General features: G+C 33.9%; 1 protein-coding gene across 1 annotated transcript in view; it reads left to right on the top strand.

The window, feature by feature from the left end:
• Positions 1–8,713: 8,713 nt before the first annotated feature.
• The window catches only part of LOC121429501, a 33,185-nt gene continuing 22,184 nt past the window's right edge, over positions 8,714–19,714 (top strand). Inside the window, exons 1-9 of the mRNA XM_041626555.1 lie at positions 8,714–8,809; positions 12,181–12,370; positions 13,649–13,716; positions 14,180–14,214; positions 15,856–15,916; positions 17,276–17,339; positions 17,989–18,069; positions 18,779–18,888; positions 19,182–19,219. Coding sequence (XP_041482489.1) covers positions 12,200–12,370; positions 13,649–13,716; positions 14,180–14,214; positions 15,856–15,916; positions 17,276–17,339; positions 17,989–18,069; positions 18,779–18,888; positions 19,182–19,219 — 628 coding nt within the window. The 5' untranslated portion in view covers positions 8,714–8,809; positions 12,181–12,199. The remainder of the gene's footprint in view (positions 8,810–12,180; positions 12,371–13,648; positions 13,717–14,179; positions 14,215–15,855; positions 15,917–17,275; positions 17,340–17,988; positions 18,070–18,778; positions 18,889–19,181; positions 19,220–19,714) is intronic.

Here is a 19,714-nt window from a genome sequence, read left to right as displayed (position 1 = left end):
TAAACAGTTTATATTATTATGTAGACTCACCACTCTTTCACAGGGTAAAAAAAAATTGTAATTTGACTAATAATGATTCCAGAGAAAAATAAGGCTAATGTTGAATTTTTAGCATGTGAATGCTAATCACAATCACGACTTCAAATTCTACTCCGGAGGTGAATTCCAGTTAAGTTTCACACAAAATTATGGTACAAATTTTTTGTGTGAAAGGTCCGATGATTCTAAAGTCAAATTGCAATCATTATTACGATAATGATTAAAGATTCACATGTGAAAAGGCCCTTAGTGATGTTTGACAAAGAAGATATTGGAAGAAATGGGTAGAGCACAACCGTATATTAGACCAATGGTAAATGAGTCCATTGGCAATTACTAGTAAACCAAATAGTTGATGAACTGGTTTTAGGAGTACAAGGAGTAGACCATGTGGGATGCAACCTAGCAAAAGGTAGACCTAATGGGTGTGGACCTAGTGCCAATTTTCTGTTACAGTTTTAATGACTTTGAAGTGATGGAGTAAGAGAGAGAATGAATGAAATGGAGGTTAGTAGATACTGTTTGTAGATATTTGTCCAGAATAATTGATTTGGGCAATACCTTATTTCTTTGATTGATTGATTGGCTGGTTGGTTGGTTGGTCGGTTGGTTGATTGGTTGGTTGGTTGGTTGGTCGGTTGGTTGAGTGATTGATTTGATTGATGGATAGGTGGTTGGTTGATTGACTGCTTGATTGTTTGATTAATCTATTTTGTTTGATTGATTGATTGATTTTTTTTCAATTCATTTTTTTATTAACCATATAAAAATATTCAAATACAACGTAAAATAACATGTTGATGCATAAATGTAGCAACATCTACACAAATGAATACAATTTATACATTCGTGTAAAAGAAAAAATCAACATATGGTAAGAGGCAACCAAAAAGATTAATATCTTGTAGGCAAGATTGATTGAGTGTGATTGATTGATTGATCGATTGAGTGAGTGAGTGTGTGATTGAGTGAGTGTGTGATTGATTGATTGATCAATTAAAATATCTTTTTATATTGATTTGTTTAATCATTATTATAAAAGCTATTTACTGAGAGTTGTTTGCTAATACCTTGTATGATTATCAATTTATCTCATTTTGGTTATTTCACTAATCAATTGATTGTACCAACAAATTGTAAATCAATCAATGCATTGTTGATATATGATAAAGAGACTCGGTTGTTGTTTTTCTTTAGAAAAAAAAGGTGATGAACAGATTTTGTTTCCCCCGATTAATTTGTGGTCGCTAATAATTCGAAATCATATTCTTACGCGAATCTAAACCCTGTATATTTGCGATTCAAGTGCTCTGATGGAAAATACTGAACTGATCTTGTCAAAGTGACTTCGCCTAGTTCTGCTATTTGTATGCATCTGTGTTAATGATTACCGTCAGACAACTGTTCTTGCTCATTTAAAGAACATTTCCAGATGAAGAAAAACTTTCACGCTATAGACCATTCCAACAGATATTTTTTCACCATTTGCACCAGCTGTTCACTGTTGAAAAAAAAAACCCAAAAATATTGGGTAAAATTTTGACCAGCACTAGGGGGTAATTATATGTCCAACCAATTTGGGGCAGTATTTTACCCAATGCGGGAAGCATTGTCCAGTAAGGTTAAAAATATAAGGAACTATTACTTTAGAATGGGCAAATTTTTCATCACCCTGGATAAATAAGAATCCCGGATAAATATACCCTGTTGGTTGGACACATAATACCCTTATGGAGCATTTTTACAAAATATTTTTAAGGGTGAAATGTAGTAAGCGCGAGTGGAATTTGAATTCTTATATACCCGAAATTTTGTTTGATTATCTTCCTCTTCCCTTACTTTATTCACTTTTCTATATCATTTCAGTGACACACCATTTGCTCCTTCAACAATTGCTTCCGGTTTTGTTTCGTATAAGATTAAGGGCTGGTGATGCAATAGGGTTAGGTTTATGGTATGGTAGAGTATAATGTTAAACCAAAGATTCAAGTTAATTGGTCATTCGATTAGTGTGTGGAATTTAGAGCAATTGTCGCCGGAGCAAATGTCCGACATGAAACTATTATTTCAGTACCCTCTTATTGTTTTATTTTCTGCTCCCCCCCCCTTGCTCCATCACGGGGAGGGTATAGTCACCTCGCCCCTCCCTCCCTGGAATTGCCCATGGGAGGGGGCTGCAATTATTAAGATTTAAAATAAAATACAATTTAAAAAATCGTGTATAGTGTAATTACGATCAATTCCCAGGAATATTTTGTCGATTAACAAGCCATTCATTCTTAAGACATTTCCTCTTTGTTTTATCTTGTTTATATGCTGATAGATTATCTATTTCGTTGATCACATAAAGACCACGTTCCATTAACTATTCGGTCATAGAGGCAGAAAGCCCCTTCCCTTAAAATGATTTTTTACTTACCTGGGGGTTCGGGTTGGGGACTTTTCATCCTGATTATTAATGACCCCAATTTAAATTAGCCATCGCCAGTGGCCCCCCGTTCCCCTCCTATACATCCCTGGTAATTAGAGTGGTTAACGACGGGAAAGTCTGAAAGTGCCTCGTTCATGTAACTAACGGATGTAGTTTAAATGGTCCACAACTGATAAGGACAGCTTCTTCTTGTCAAATGAACAAAATTAATATATTTATCATTACATGGATTTCCAACTCATGTATACTAATTATATAATATTTTGTTTACTTAATACGATGAAATTATATTAAAGCGATTAAGTTTCTTGTTTTCTTCTTGATACTGATCTACGATGCTTACATAGATCTTGACTGTTGTTATCTTATAAAGTAAAACCGTTGTGAAATGGAATGATGAAGTGTGGTATCAGTGCATTTTGTCGTCGTTGTAACTTCTGTTATTGAATGTATGTAACAATGAAAGACTCTGTAAGTTACATAACATACTATCGAATACAAATATTAGACCTAACTGTTCATGGCTTGTATATTCGGGTAAAGCTCTATATAACGGTCAAGTTTATTCCTGTGTTGTTGTGTTTAATGCGGAATGCGAAAATTAATAACAAACAAAGCAAATCAGTTTATAGGATTAATTCTTTAAAAGAAGATAACAGTTTACTTACATGAATAAATAGGCAAGCTGAGGTCCTCGGATACTCGGTTATATTCAAAGGTTATGCGTATTTCCAAATCCAAAACATATCTCCTCTCAACTTGTATGTCTAAGGTCGGCGAAATATATCCAAGTCGTCCTATTGTCATGTAGAGCTTAAAATAAAACAACCAACACCACAAGAACACCGCGGTATAAATCCTCTTTGTAAACATGAATCCTTGGACGAAACCATTGAAACAACACAATAGATCACAAATCACTCCAGCTCAATCCGATGCTTGGTATCACAAGCCACCTCTAAAAATGGTGTTCACATCCGTCGCTGCTGGCTGGATTAGAGGGCCGATATATGAACATCCGATTGTGGTTTATCGAAATCAATAGCTTCATTGATCTACCTTTTTTCCGCTGACCGGTGAGACTTTAAAAGTGTAACGCCGAATTGTTTCGGTCAAAGGAATTATACTGTCCAGGGTTATGATCGGAAAGAATACACTTAACCATAACGCACAGATGACCAATTATCAGTCATGCATAAACCTGCTTGTTCTTTTGCCCATGTAAGCGTAATGCCGCCAAAGAATCAAGGAGGCACAAACTTCTTTTCTAAGTTTAAGTGTAGATGATATAAATAGTCGTGCCCCGTTCACACGTGAAGGTGAATAATATCAACGACACACATCAATGACATGAACGAGAAGTCAGTTAAGTCCCGTTCAGATGACAGCCGAGGTGAAGATATAGGTTAAATCTTTCCACGACCGTGTCTTCACGGAGGGTTAGAAGAGAAAGGAGGGGGGAGGGGGTAGGAGACTCATTAAATCAAATAAATCAAGTATAAAATATCTGAGAAAAATTAAGAATATTTAATGATCATTTTATATGTTTTATATGTCACGGGGATACATTTTTATTCAAGTCGCATTCATGGAATATCCAATTTTCAAGTAGCCAGTATTTTATGACATCGATGAATTGGAATTACACTATAAATTCCAAGGATTAAAAATAAATCCAGATTTATTTCAGTTTTTTTATTAGTGTATACTAACTGGGAGCAAATTGCAAAATGACTTGTCAGATTTTATCTGACAAGTCATATTTATCAGACAGTTACCAAAGGAACAGTGCTTCTTAAGCAATAAAAATCAGTGAAAGTTGTCAGATCTGACAATCTATCACACGATGTTCGCTCCTGTAGGAACCCGTTTTGTACAGCTTGTAATAACACAGTTACAGAAATCATTCATTTTGACAAGCTCATTTATTATTGTATAATAAGTCTGTTTGAAACAGGATCCGGATATAGATATAATAAAATGGATATTGGAAGTCTTATGATTTGAAATAGGGATTGGGTAGATATTTCTTCTAGATTTCTTTGCTGTACCTGCTCATCAATTTGTGTTTATGCGGATAAATAGTCTGACGTCTGACCAACATACATAATCTCCATGCAGGCTTATAACTGCCTTTCTGAAAGTGATAGTGGTTGATTAATCATTATCGAAACATAAATTCAAGTGGGTTAAATGTGTTATTAGTATTCCTAATGACAGCTGTGAGATCACATTACATGTAATAAGGGGCGGTGACTTTTAATTATGATGCAGGCCGAGACGACATAAAAGTTATGTCACCCCTCCCCACACACACACACACTGTAAAAAAAAATGTTCAAATTACTCAATAAAATTGTTTCAACAAATTGCCTTAATTTATTTATTTATTTATGAATGAATGAATGAATGATTGAATGAATATTTATTTCGTTTCAAATCCGATATCAAACAACAACAACAGTAAATCAATGTGATACAAGCAAATAGCAAAGAACAAAAAGTAAATAATTACAGGATAATATACATAATACATGCACTACTTTTTATATAATATACATGTAAGTAACACCCATGAGAATAGATGGAAATGAAACGTGGTGACCTACTAAAAAGCTTAGCTTGTGGACCATAGGCCACCAGAATATTAAAAACTTCCATTAGCAATCATTTAAAACATCATAGAACAAGCAAACAAAAAAACGTTGTAGCTAACCAAAGTACAGATATACATATTTACAAAAGATGCACTAAAAAGTAACAGAAAAGTGAAATGCAGAATGCAAACAAATCCTATTAGACCTAAACTATAAGAATCTAAAATTCAAAAAGAAGAAAGAAAAGAGGAAAAAAAAGAAAATAGGCAGAGCTCTAATTTTGCATAGATAATTATGGGAAGAATACAATTTATAAAGTTAGACGAGATATAGCAGGCATGCACGACTTTTTATATAATATACATGTAAGTAACACCCATGAGAATAGATGGAAATGAAACGTGGTGACCTACTAAAAAGCTTAGCTTGTGGACCATAGGCCACCAGAATATTAAAAACTTCCATTAGCAATCATTTAAAACATCATAGAACAAGCAAACAAAAAATTGTAGTAACCAAAGTACAGATATACATATTTACAAAAGATACACTAAAAAGTAACAGAAAAGTGAAATGCAGAATGCAAACAAATCCTATTAGACCTAAACTATAAGAATCTAAAATTCAAAAAGAAGAAAGAAAAGAGGAAAAAAAGAAAATAGGCAGAGCTCTAATTTTGCATAGATAATTGTGGGAAGAATACAATTTATAAAGTTAGACGAGATATAGCAGGCATTCGTTTACTGATCTAAGTATTTCTTCAGCAAATCGGTCTTTAACTTGTTTCTAAAAACACTGAGGCTAACTGATTGCTTCAAAGAAGAAGGAAGGGAGTTCCATAATTTTGGCCCAGTATAAACAAATGTATTTAGCCGAAAACTAGTTTTGACCAATAAAGTAAACTTTACTTATTTTCTCTGCATCCACTTTACTCAAGAAAATTAAGTTACAATAATTTAATTCAATTCAGTAAAACAATCACTAAATGTGATGTTTGAAAAAATCAAATGGGGGAGTGGAGTCAAACCTACATGTATATATAAATAAATATTAATTGGTATCATAATTTCATATAAAGGCTAGGCCTATATATACTCCAAAGTGCACTAGAAAGTGAATAGGGCGTGTGATTGATTGTTTGTAAGATCCGCATTATCTTTAAAAAAAATATCGGCTATATTTTACTGTTATAGTCACTATTGTGGTTGTTTAAAGGACAAGTCCACCCCAACAAAAAGTTGGTTTGAATAAAAAGAGAAAAATTCAACGAGCATAAAACTGAAAATTTCATCAAAATCGGATGTAAAATAAGAAAGATATGACATTTTAAAGTTTCGCTTAATTTCACAACATAGTTAATATGCACATCCTGGTCAGTATGCAAATGAGAAGACTGATGACGTCATCCACTCACTATTTCTTTTGTATTTTATTGTATGATATATGAAATATTCTAATTTTCTACTCAATGTCAAGTGAAACAATGATTAATTCCTCCCTGAACATGTGGAATTAGCATTGTTTAATACTATATATATAGATGTTTCAGTCAAGTTTGTCCTCAGTGTCAAATCTGTAAAAAATGAAATATTGTAGAATTCAAACAATAAAAAACAAAAGAAATAGTGAGTGATGGACATCATCGACTCTGTCATTTGCATGTAACTGACTCGTTCATATAAATTTTTGTGAAAAATAAGCAAATCTTTAAAATGTCATGACTTTCTTATTTTACATCCAATTTTGATGAAATCTTCAGCATTATGCTTGTCTGATTTTTCTCTATTTATTCAAATCAACATTTTTCTGGGGTGGACTTGATCTTTAACTACCACTCCCCAATCCCGTCACAAGCTGGCTAAAAAGAAGAGAAAGCGAGAGAGGGATAGATGAGATATTAACTGATATTGAAAAGAAGGAATGTACTTGCTTCACTTTGTGAGCAGGGGCCGATTGCACGAAAGGGTCTTTGCAAGAACCGTCTTTCGTGTCGCCCATCTTTTATGATGCGCCATGTGAAACGCATTTTAAATAAATCATCTCCAAACATATTTCATTCGTCCGTTAAAATTAACAAAATATTTGTTTAAAAAATGATATGATATATGATGAAATTGTATAAAATTTGATTTAAAAGCAAGCTAACGAATCTTATTCTTTATCATAAATTTCAGAAACACCCCGCTTATAGCGTATCATAAAAGATGGCCGACACGAAAGACGGTCCTTGGAAAGACCATTTCGTGCAATCGGCCCCTGGCCTATACTACTTCACCAACATGATCAACGTGAGACTAGGCCTATGGTGATTTCGGACAGTACTACGGACATATATATAATTATCTTCTATCACAAATTATGATGCTGAAATTTTCCGCGCGCTCAGATTGGTATCTAATTCACATGTATACAATCAGACTCAGATGGGTATTATTTTTAAAACTTCATAGTCACACCGGCCTCAGCAGTCTCCAGCAGGAGTCAAACTGTCGCGTCGCTAATTAATAAAACAACCATCAGATCAAAACTTTTCATCTTTGTTCCAAAGGCTGTAAGCTACAGGGGTCAGCTAGTTGCAATCCCCTTCAATATTTTTAAACAAAACTAATATGAAAATTGAATACCTATTATATAGGGGAAAATGGATGAACTTTATTCATGACCGGTTTGCTCGATTGCCTTCGTATTCCCTTTTAATTTAAGTGTCGAACTATAGGACAAGTCTAAGACCAGTAAGACAAGAAATATCCATCAGTCTTTCAGAGTTCTTGAGGGGTCTTTCTGAGCCATTCCACAGAGATCGGAGAAATTTCAGTGATCTTGGAGACTGCTGCAAGACCTTGCCAATTTTTGGTCTTTGAAAGGTCCTTCAAAGGTCTCCCCTCTGTGGAATGGGGGCCCATTGGGTTTAGACTAGTCATACAGAGATATCTTTCTACATATATGGTCTTTCAGAGATCTATGCAACAGGTGATCTTTCAAAATTCTTCCATGGACTTAGCCTGGTCTTGATTGATCTTTCTATGATCTCTCGCGAATCTTACAGTGATCTCCGCAAAAAATCTTCAGAGACTGTCGAAAGATCATGGAATGATTAATAAGAACTTTGAAAGTTTATCAAAGACCGTTGAAAGACCATCAAAAGACCAATTTCCTGTAAGACCGCTGAAGACTGTTTTGAACCGTTTCTAAAAGTTGAGTGGAGCTCATGCAGACCATGAATACCACTGAAAGATCCATCAGGAATCATGAAAGACATCGGAGATCTTTGAAAGTTCGTTGAAAGACCTTTGAAAGATCAACCAAGTTTCATGGGCTTACCAGTCTTTCAGAGGTCTTGCTCTCTGTGGAACTTAATTAATACGTATATATAGCTCAAAATTTCCCGCTTGGCGCCCCTCGCTCGCATTTCGTAATTTTGTTCTTATTTTTAAACAAGGCGTGAACAAAAAAAATGTCGAATTCCTTGATTTTGATCACTTGGACTAAATTCAGGCTCGCTGTACTATTGCCCGATGTTTGTTAAAATCAAACTTCAAAATTCCAGGAAATATATCTATGAATTAGGGATATTTGTTTTCGATCTGATGTGGCGATGGAATCACTGTGCGCGCTACACGTACGAGCGGCCGAACTGCAAAGGCACGCACGCGCACCGTACGTGCAGCGATGTTTTTCCGATTTGAACCTGGCATTAAAGGCAAGAAAAATTGTGTTTTTCTAGTGGTTACTCCATGGATTGGTAAGTTAACTTTGTTATATCCATCTAATAATATCACTAGCATATAAAAATCATGCTGTCATCATATATTTTACGCCCAAAACCTTGAACTAATGTGCGTCATTTCTTTATGAGAGGGTGGGGATCCTTGTTCTTTAGCCCCATACGTTTAAAATTTTGTTGTCAATTTCGAAGCGTTGATCATAATTGATAAAGCCTGAAAAAATGATTGCTGTAACTATAAAGTGTAACGCTAACGGAGGAAAAAAGGAACAAAGTGTGTCGACCGTCATGCTTTTCATGGAAGACGTTGTACTGCGGTATTCACCATGTTCACCAGTAAATAATTATAATAAATCTGTGCAATGTCATGAAATTTGGCCGTGGTCAGCATGCCAAATTTGATTTTGAATAAAAAAGAAGTTGGCAGGTTTGACAATGTCAGTGTTCTAAACTTTTCAGTCTCTCTTTCATCGGTGTTCTGCTGGACTATGTCTTTCTTCCTACACCTTTTCCATGGACTGAATCTGTCTTCTACTCTGTCACAATGGTCCCAAATAATTGATTATTTTTAAAAGTGAAACAACATAGGTTCATACATGTATGCATATAGATCTAAAGTACATTTGAATAATTTCTTCTCAATATAAAGAAACAATTACTGAGATAGCATGCACTCATATTTGAACAGACTACAGCTCAACTGGAGTAAGTCCTGTATAAAAAAATTAATTGATGATATTCGTACCAGCTTAATATTAAAGCGTTTACATGTCATTTATCTCAGTGCTGATTCTCATCAAAATTTAGGTTTGTATGTAGAACATCAGCTTACATCTCGCCAATTACTTGGATTGGGATTGGAAGTTTGAAATAAAAACTCACCAAACTAGAGGGTGTGCTAAACACAGTTATCTGTTGTTAGACAGTATTAACTCTTCTTTCCAGAGATTTATTTAACAATTTCTGATATTATACAACCATCCCAGACACAGATGGTATGACGTTACTGCAAGCACTATGCAAGTACAAATGTCATCTAGTAGTAGCCTGTAGATCTTTTCATCTTCAAGTATTTTATTATATTGCTGTCTCTTACTTTGATGTCTATAATTCAAGGCTTCACATTAACTTTTTTTGGTGGTGGCCCGTTTGGGCCACCAAAACCTTCAAATATTTTTTTTGGTGGCCTGTTAGTAAAGTTTGGAGGCCCGAAAAATATAAAGAAAAACATTAATTATAAATGAATAAAACAAACTTCTGAAATATTTATTAATTCTGCAGCCACTACCTCTAAGTTACTTTCACTTTGTACATCTTGTATGTAAATCGTGCTTGCTGTTATTTTACTTTGCTTATTGATTTGTGGTAATATATAAATTGTTCTATCATTGTAAATATGAAATGATTGAAAGAGAATAAAAGAATTGTATTGTTCCCAGGTTGTGTGGACTTTTAAAAAAAATCTCTGTATAGACACACGCTCATAATGGTAAAGTAAATAAATAGTGCATAGCAAACTAAGATAGATGTACAAAACAATGATTTTTCCTTTCTTCCTTTTTGATCCTAAAACCTAGATTATGCAGGCCCCAAATCCAGTTTATTTTCTTGTTTCCAGCATATTTTAGCAGGAGAAAATCACAGAAAAATATTATGCAAAATTAGAACATTTGCATAGAAGGGGGAAACAAACAAAAATAATTTTTAGAATAGTATATCGCGCCGGTGATAAAAGAAAAAAAAAATCAAATAAGTGAAATAAAACAAAAGAAAGAAAATTATTATTATTATTAAGTAGAACCATTTTCTTTAATCAGGCATATTCAATGGGAAGGGGTATAAATTGTTTAATCACTATAATTTTAAAAACAATGAAAAAGATAAGAAAATGGCAAAAGTTATATCTTGAAAAATCAGTGAGAAAAGTCCTTCCCTATATTTAACAAAATGATGGAAAAATTCACATTTCATATCAATGAAATGCCTTCCCAAAGTATTTACTTCCTTAAGAGTGGTTTAAGAAGTCATTTATAAACAAGAAAAAAAGAAGCTGTCTGTTTATTTTTGGCTAGAAAAGACACAGCTTCGGAAAAAAACAAATATCAACAAAAATACATTTGCACACATAGGGCTGTGATGTACTCACCTATGTGTTTTATGTGTATTAATGCATTGGAAATCTGTCTTTTTGAGTCAAAAGAGATAGCATAATTCCTCTTTTTAATGCTTGCAAATAATCTGGTTTTAGTAAAATGGACTGTAGAAGGGCTTTCCATTGGTGAAAAATGTGACTTTGACATAGATTTTCAAAGTTCTGTGGAAGATTTCTTAGCATTAACATTTCGTATCACAGCTCCCCGAGTCTGAATAGTCTGCTAGTGCACAGCTAGCTGCAGTGGTTTCATGCATGCAAAGCATGCACGCCAGACGGCCGGGTGAATAATAGTTACTGTATGCTATAGCGGTAGGCCTACATACTGTCATGACTATGCAATCTTTGTGTGTGTGTATTTGTGTGTAGATTAACAAAAAGGGCGCATGACGAATTGGCTTGCAATTTGAAATGTAGAAAGTTAATAAATGCGTGCAAAATCGGGAGAAAATTGTTCTACTTTGAAAATTAATGGTTGCCCGAGGTGAATTTCTGGTGGCCCTGGGCCCACGCTAAGTCGAGCCTTGTATAATTAATTGTAATATCAAAAATTGTATGTTAAAATACAGAAAAAATATATGTAACTGATGTTTTTTTTCTTTTTCTTTTTTTGTAAAAAGGCATCACTGCAAGATAAAAATGGCAGCTGACATTTTTTATTAATCTTTAAGTAGGCTTCTCAATATCCCTGCCAGTCTATGCAAGCGTCAAGCAAAGAACGGGGGCGCACAAAGACAAGTGATTAGATTATAAAGACAAGCCACATGAACTGCGATATATTTAAATTTTTTAAAGTCTCTGTTTCAGTCAAGGAACCTGCCCTGGGAAAGGTAAGATATAATAATAATAATATAGGTATATTTACCCAGGGTAGCCACTTCAGTTTCGAAAAATGTTCTATCAGCGGGCCCTGCTATTATTACCCCGGCTTTAGCTGAGCTGCCTAGGCGCTCAAGCATTCAAAGAATTTCTTCCTACCGGGTACCCATTCACCTCACCTGGGTTGAGTGCAGCACAATGTGGATGAGTTTCTTGCTGAAGGAAATTACGCCATAGATAAACATTTTCTTTTCATTTTGCAGATACATGTAGTTCTGGGGGGGAGTATTGAAAGTTATTTATCATTTTGTTTGCCAGTTATGTAAGACTGGGCCAAAGTGTGTATTAAATAGGAAGCTCGAATAAAGAAATAAGAAAATGAATAATAATTTTTCTTTCCTGTTAAATTTTTTCCCAGATCACATTACTTGGGATAGATGGATACATCGTCTGGAGGCATAGGGGCCTCCGCACCTTCTCATCATGATCCCTCTCACCATGAACCTGTGCCGGAACCGGCCTTGATGGAGGTGGTCATTTCATCAGATGGGGTCCAGGCAGAGACCGTAGAGATGCCGTCTTGCCACAACTGCACAGTCTTGCAGAAGGTATTCAATAGAAATAGTATTGATGATGATTTAATGATGATGATAGTGATGATGTTTACTGATGAAGATGATGGTGAGGATCATGATGATGATGATGATTATGATGATGATGGTGATGATAATTTTATTAATGATGATTTCACTATTGATGTTGATGATGATGATATGATGCTCAAGAGGAGTGGTAGAGTTCCCGAATCACCTGCTTGTTCAAGATGATTCATGGTTTAATGAACATCAACTATAAGGAACACATCTCTCTGAAGGAAAATCAAGCAAGATGGGGTCATAACTAGCAGTTATACATCAAACATGTCAGAACAGATGCACATGCAAAGTCTTTTTTTCTAAGGACTATAAAAGACTGGAATTATCCCCCTCTTAGTCATATAATAATAATAATAATAATATAGGATATTTATATTGCGCACATTTCCACCTTGTTAGGTGCTCAAGGCGCTCCTATATTACCCGGCTAAGCTAGGCGTTCATAGCGCACACAGCTTCTTAAGGAATTCCTACCGGTACCCATTTACCTCACCTGGGTCGAGTGCAGCACATCGTGGATCAGTTTCTTGCTGAAGGAAATTACGCCATGGCTGGGATTCGAACCCACGACCCTCTGTTTCAAAGTCCGAAGACTAATCCACTGGGCCACAACACACCACGATCATGGATCACGATCATATCCCAACAATCCCTAGGAACCTTTAAATCAGCACTCCAAATTGCCCCCAAAATAAAACCGGAGCTTAAGTTGGTGTCCGCACACGACACACCTGTTTAAACACCTTTATGGAGTCTTGGAGGAATCCTACCAAATAGAGAGTAAAGACCGGAATGCAAAAAGTCTGAAAAGGTATTTTTGTCATATGTAGTAAATACATCAAAATGAAAAAATCTGGTTGTTGATGATGTTGTTAATGATGGTGATGATGATGATATTGTTGAATACTATGTTGACGACAATGATGATGGTGTTGATGATTATGATAATATGATGCTCATGAAAGACCGGAATGTAAAATAGTCTGATGAAAAGCTCTTTTCCCCATATAGGGAATACGTAAAAACAAAATGAAATGATGTTTTATAATAATGATGATGATTTTGGGAGAAGTAATCCCTCCCTCCTTTTGAATAAAACCACCATTTACATAGAACAGTTAAATGGCTTTCAAAATGAATGTAACTCATGCCTATCTCGGTCAATACAGGTAACTTTCTGTATATATTTCATGATTGAGGCCTTGAAATGTTCATGTGTTTTGTGTACAGGAGCTAGAAGACAGTAAAAGAGACAGAGCTTTCTTTGTAGACATCAAGAGAAAGATGATATTAACAGAGTGAGTATAGTTTGAGTGGAGTATAATACTTTACCAAAAAATTATGCTAAGGAATGGAATGGGGCAGATTTTGTTCTGGGAACTGAACCTATGCAAGGCCTCTTGGCTTTGTTATGCAGATCCGTGATTTTATGTTCATCTGTACTTATACTTGTAAATAATTTCTTATATTATGTATTATGGGCATTTTTTTAATTGAGAGTGAAATAAATGTAAATTGATTGAAAAATGGAATTCAAATTAGCCCCCCCAATTCCCCCAAGGAGTCACGGAAAACTAAAAAAAACTAAAAATCCCTGAAATTTTGTCTTATGTTTAAATAGTATAAATTAAGTGAAAGTGATGAACATGTATATAGAATACTATAAAATACTAATGTGCTTAGTTGATCTTTGTCATAGCCTTTCTCAGTTGATAATTTTTTAGGAGGTATTTTAATATTAATTTTATTTTATCTTTTCAGTACACTCATACAGAAGCACCAGAGCAAATGTCAAGATATCCTTTTATTAATAAATCAAATAATTTTGCTTAAATAACAATAGCTATTTATTTGAATCTTTATCAATTAATTTGTATACATGTATGTGGAAAGTATTCATTTATATCATGAACTGTCATTTTAAAGCCACCTGTTAAAAGAGTTACCGGTACATATAATAATCGTGTCTGGTAACATGGTGAATTACTAATAATAATTGACACAAGAAAACAAAATGTGTGTAATGAAATTTAACTAGCATTGAGTGTACCCAGACAGTTTAAGCAATCAATTTCATGCTTGCATTAGAATGTACTAATATTATTCCTGTTATTAATGGCCTGTCGTTTTTTTATATAATATAATATAAAAACAAAGCAGCAATTGCAAGCACCGTAAGATTGCTTTGATTTTGAAAAATATGTTGTAAATCACTAGAAACTGGTCATTTAATTTATGTGCAGTTTATTTTATTTATTTTAATTTTTTTTCATTAGATGGAAATGTGTATCATATTTATCTGACATCACTAATATCTGAGAAGAGAAATTACATTCTGCATTTAATGATAATGATAACACTATTTTTAATAATGAAATTGAAATTGAAACTAGGTAAGGTGAAAGGAACACTTTCCTTGTAATTTGATGACATCATTGCCATGATGTAGACTGTGATATAAACTGAGGGTAATTGTACATGTAGAAATTGTGATGGTATAGTAGTTATAGTAGTTGTCGTTGTCGTCATTGTAGTGGTAGTAGTAGTAATAGTATTAGTAGTATTAGTAGTAGTAGTAGTAGTAGTAGTAGTAGTAGTAGTAGTAGTAGTAGTAGTAGTAGTAGAAGTAGTAGTAGTAGTAGTAGTAGTAGTAGTAGTAGTAGTAGTAGTAGTAGTAGTAGTAGTAGTAGTAGTAGTAGTAGTAAGAGTAGTAGTAGTAGTAGTAGTAGTAGTAGTAGAAGTAGTAGTAGTAGTAGTAGTAGTAGTAGTAGTAGTAGTAGTAGTAGTAGTAGGAGTAGTAGTAAGAGTAGTAGTAGAAGTAGTAGTAGTAGTAGAAGTAGTTATAGCAGCAGCAGTAGTAGTAGTAGTAGTAGTAGTAGTAGTAGTAGTAGTAGTAGTAGTAGTAGAAGTAGTAGTAGTAGTAGTAGTAGTAGTAGTAGTAGTAGTAGTAGTAGTAGTAGTACATAGTAGATGTTGTAGTAATAGTAGCAGTAGTAGTAGTAGTAGTAGTAGTAGTAGTAGTAGTAGTAGTAGTAGTAGTAGTAGTAGTAGTAGTAGTAGTAGTAGTAGTAGTAGTAGTAGTGGTAGTAGTGGTAGTAGTAGTAGTAGTAGTAGTAGTAGTAGTAGTAGTAGTAGTAGTAGTAGTAGTGGTAGTAGTAGTAGTAGTAGTAGTAGTAGTAGTAGTAGTAGTAGTAGTAGTAGTAGTAGTAGTAGTAGTAGTAGTAGTAGTAGTAGTAGTAGATTCATGTTTTATACTAATGATAGAAATGTCGGTAGCATCATTGCTGTTTGCCAGTAATATTGTACTTCAATTTTTTTATAATTAATTTGAATGCAAAAGCTATATGAATAAGAAGGTTTGACTTGGATCCATAAAATTTGAAATTCATATCTGTTGCATATGTTTTGTGTGATTGATTTCCTTAATGCCATTGCACCATTTGAAGAACAACAAAAGAGTATTCAAAATTTAACTACAAGATTAGCCCAGTCAAAGAGGTAATGTACAGTATATTTTTCTTTTATTTGTAGAAATCAAGGTGTGCTATTATATCTCATTTTTCTTCACCTTCTCTTCCTCTACCTAAAAAATGGAGCATATTGTGCAATATGTTGAGACATTTAAATTAATTCTTTCAAAGAGAACCAAAAATATTTTTCAGGACTACCTTTAAATTCCGCCAAATTCTCAGATTTACCACATGCAAACCTTTAAAACTTAAGTCTTTCTCTTTACCTGTTTTGTTCTCTTTCCCCTTTCTTTTTCCAAGAGTTTTCCTCTATTTTTTTTCTTGCAATTTGTTTATTTGTCTCCTTATTCTCCTTGATCATTCTTTTTTTTCTCCTTCCCCTTCTTCCTCGAGATCCTCTCTCTTTCTTCCTCTCTCTTGTCTCCTCTTTCTTCCCGTCCCCCTTCTCCTCCTCCTTCTCCCCTCTTCCTTCAATCTTGTAATTGTTGCCGTTGTTATTCTTAGTGGTTTGTTTTGGTATTCTTCTTTTTATTATCATTGTTATTGTTTCAATTGTTCTTTTTCTTCAACTGACTTTGGGTGGTCCTTTTCAGAACCAACTCATGGCCACAAATCCATGGTCTACCATGAAACCTATACACTCATTCTTTCTTCACCATGGAAACTTTCAGAATTCATATTAAAAATATATTATTGTGAAGATTTATGTTCTTGCAGATCTCCACCTGGTACAAATCAAAAGAGGAAGTTGGTTTGAATGATATTAATTCCTACTGCTTGCTTCCTCTTCTGTGTCATCATATTTTCATATTGTATGAAGCTGCAGTGAAAATTGAATTTTGTATGAAAACTAAAGTTTTAAAGCCAAACAAATGAGGAAGTACGCATATATGTGTATGTACATCAACAGCCTGTTTCATGCAACTATGTTAAATCAAACACCACAAGTCCAAAATATTCATTCTTATGGGTTGAAAAACCAGCTGCATTTGATCTTTTGCATTTGCATTTCATTGCAACTTCCTTGCGTGTCTCCTTTAACAACAAAGGTATTCAATACACTTGCTATTTTGCATTGAACTGGTGAGCATGTTTTTTCCAAAATATATATATTTTTTCATACCAGGTTAAAATCTGATGTCTTGACTGCTGCAATGGCCAAGCTCCACAGACTGCCTTCCAGTTTATAAGGATCCTTAAGCCAAAAGAAATAAACTAATGTACATTTTCATCCCACCTTTTATAATATAAATGAATTCATAAATTGATGCATCCATGTAGGTTTAATGAAATGCACCATATGTGTTGTAAAGATATTGTAATTTCATTTCATCTGAATTTTTCCATGGCTGCAACCTTATACTTTGATTGATTTCACCCTTTACAGAGACTGTAAGGTATTGGAGGAGCAGCTTGCCACAACATTGAAGGACATCATCCCATGGAAAAAGGTAAACCCTCTCTCCTTCATACGTATCCAGTCACTTGCAGAGGTGCTAACCACTACATTTGTGTTGTAATTATTACGTTTTTGCAACTTCATTATTCATGATTTATAATTATTACTTCTAGTTTGCTTGTTTGTTTGTTTACTTCCCCTATGTTAGCCCATTGTATCTTTTTTTTAACATTGTATTTCAATGTTATTTGTTGTTCACTCTGTATGTATGTATTATATTAATTGTATTTGATTGTACCATGGTGGTGCCCCACCCACAAGTTTTTTTTTTGAATGAAAACTTCTAGGGGCTCCCAAACCCATGTTTTTACGTAATTTTGTATATACTTGTATTTTTATGATTGATTGATTGAAATAAATTTTGAATTAAATTGAATTAAATTGAATTATGGCACTACAATTTTCTTCTTAACTTAGATTTCATTAAAAAAAAGATTATTGAAAAAAATTGTCTTTATAGGTATCTATTTCATAAAGCTTACACAAGTATAGGCAACTGATTGATGTCATTTCAGGTAACTAGACCAAGTTCAAAAGTCATTTTGGGATCAGTACTTTGAATTTCTTTTTTTTTAATCTCTGAACTTCAGTGAAGGATTGGCAAGATAATAAGTACTTTCATGGTGTTATCTTTTCTGTAGGATAAAGAAAGATTTCTTCAGGAAGCTCAGGAGAGTAAGAAACAGTTTGATGATCTTCACAATAAGCTCAGCGCTCAGAAGGTAAGAAGTAGACTATTTCTTTAATTGATTTTTTGAGCTTGCAATTGATTGCAAATATCAAATGCAATTTTTGATTAAAATATGAGCAAGTTTTTCTTGTTTTCATTTCTTGAAGAGAACCCCCCCCCCCCAATGAATTTACAAATTGTCATCTAGTTTCAAGACTTGTGATTATTTAACTAAAAATTTACTTGCATTTAAGTTCAACTATTATGGCAACAGTATTTAATCCTTGAAGAGGTAGGCTTCAGTGCAGGATTCTTCAACCATTATATGTAAATGAGAGACCCCTTTTTATTATTTTCTTTTCATTCGTTACCATTACCATTTAGTTAGCCAATTTTAGCCAAAATTCTTTCTGAAAAGCAATGTGACTTTATGTTCTTGTTGCCAAATAATGGACATTTAACATGTCTCACCACTTATGCGGAGCTCAGAATGACTGCGTATACAAAAAAATTACTTCCAGTGAGATTTCTGGATTTTTTTTGCTTATCTCAAAAAGGTTTCGTGCATATACTGTAAAATAGTAAGCAATCTTTCTGAATTGAATACCAATCCCAGCTACATGTAAGTACTACATCCAAGCAAAAATCTATGTGAAATACTAATTCTTACTTTTGTCAGATATTAATATCAGCTCTGGTCAATGAAGGAAGCCTATTATTTAAATGCAACTGGACTGATTATTTTCCTTTTACTTTTTCAGTCTCTTATAAAACAGTATGAGAGTAAACTTGAGATATGCGATGACGAGAAAGCTGTCTTGGAGTCTGACATCTTTGAGCTGAAATCTCAGATAGAGTCCACAAAACAGAGGTAAGAATCTGTGTGCTATATTTCATTAAAATTATAGTCATAAGTTAACACTGACTTGACTTTAAAAAAATCTAAAAAAAAAATTTTCATGTGTCACCTGCATCTGTGATATGGTATACAAATAAAGCCGAAGAAAAATCATCTCGAAAATTTTATTCTAAAAAAACTTCTTTTATTTAGAGGGTCATTTTCATTTTTAAAACAACTTGTGCCTAAGATTCATGTATTTAGAACTGTATAGATAATACAATTTAACAAATCGGTGATATTTTACATGTTTTTTTTCTTGTTAGCTGCAAGAAAGTTTCTTCTTCACTGGAAAAGGCAAGAGGTAAGATTTACTCCTTTCATTATTTTGTTTGTTACCATCTTTAACATTTTATATTCATAACACATAATATCCAAGTCCTTTGGATGCGCATAGGGACATTATGACATAATGTGATATGCGCTATACAAGAACTGCGTTATTATTTTCATTGTTGTTTCTTTTTGATATTGTGACATGAAACAAACTTTCTTAGAAAGCTTTCATGTAACCGGTCATTTATTTTAGCAAATTTGAATATGACTGGTGCTAATGACTTGTTATATTGACCTGTTATAGTTTTTTTAATATGACTGGTGCTAATGACTTGTTATATTGACCTGTTATAGTTTTGAGTTGAGGATGGTTTATCTAAATGAGTATCACACTGTGGAGTGTTGTGGCCCAGTGGATTAGTCTCCAGACTTTGAAACAGAGGGTCGTGGGTTTGAATCCAAGCCATGGCGTAGTTTCCTTCAGCAAGAAATTTATCCACATTGTGCTGCACTCAACCCAGGT

The sequence above is a fragment of the Lytechinus variegatus genome, chromosome 16 (assembly GCF_018143015.1).
Source record: "Lytechinus variegatus isolate NC3 chromosome 16, Lvar_3.0, whole genome shotgun sequence".
Classification (NCBI taxonomy): domain Eukaryota; kingdom Metazoa; phylum Echinodermata; class Echinoidea; order Temnopleuroida; family Toxopneustidae; genus Lytechinus; species Lytechinus variegatus.
This window is presented reverse-complemented; position numbering and strand designations above follow the sequence as displayed.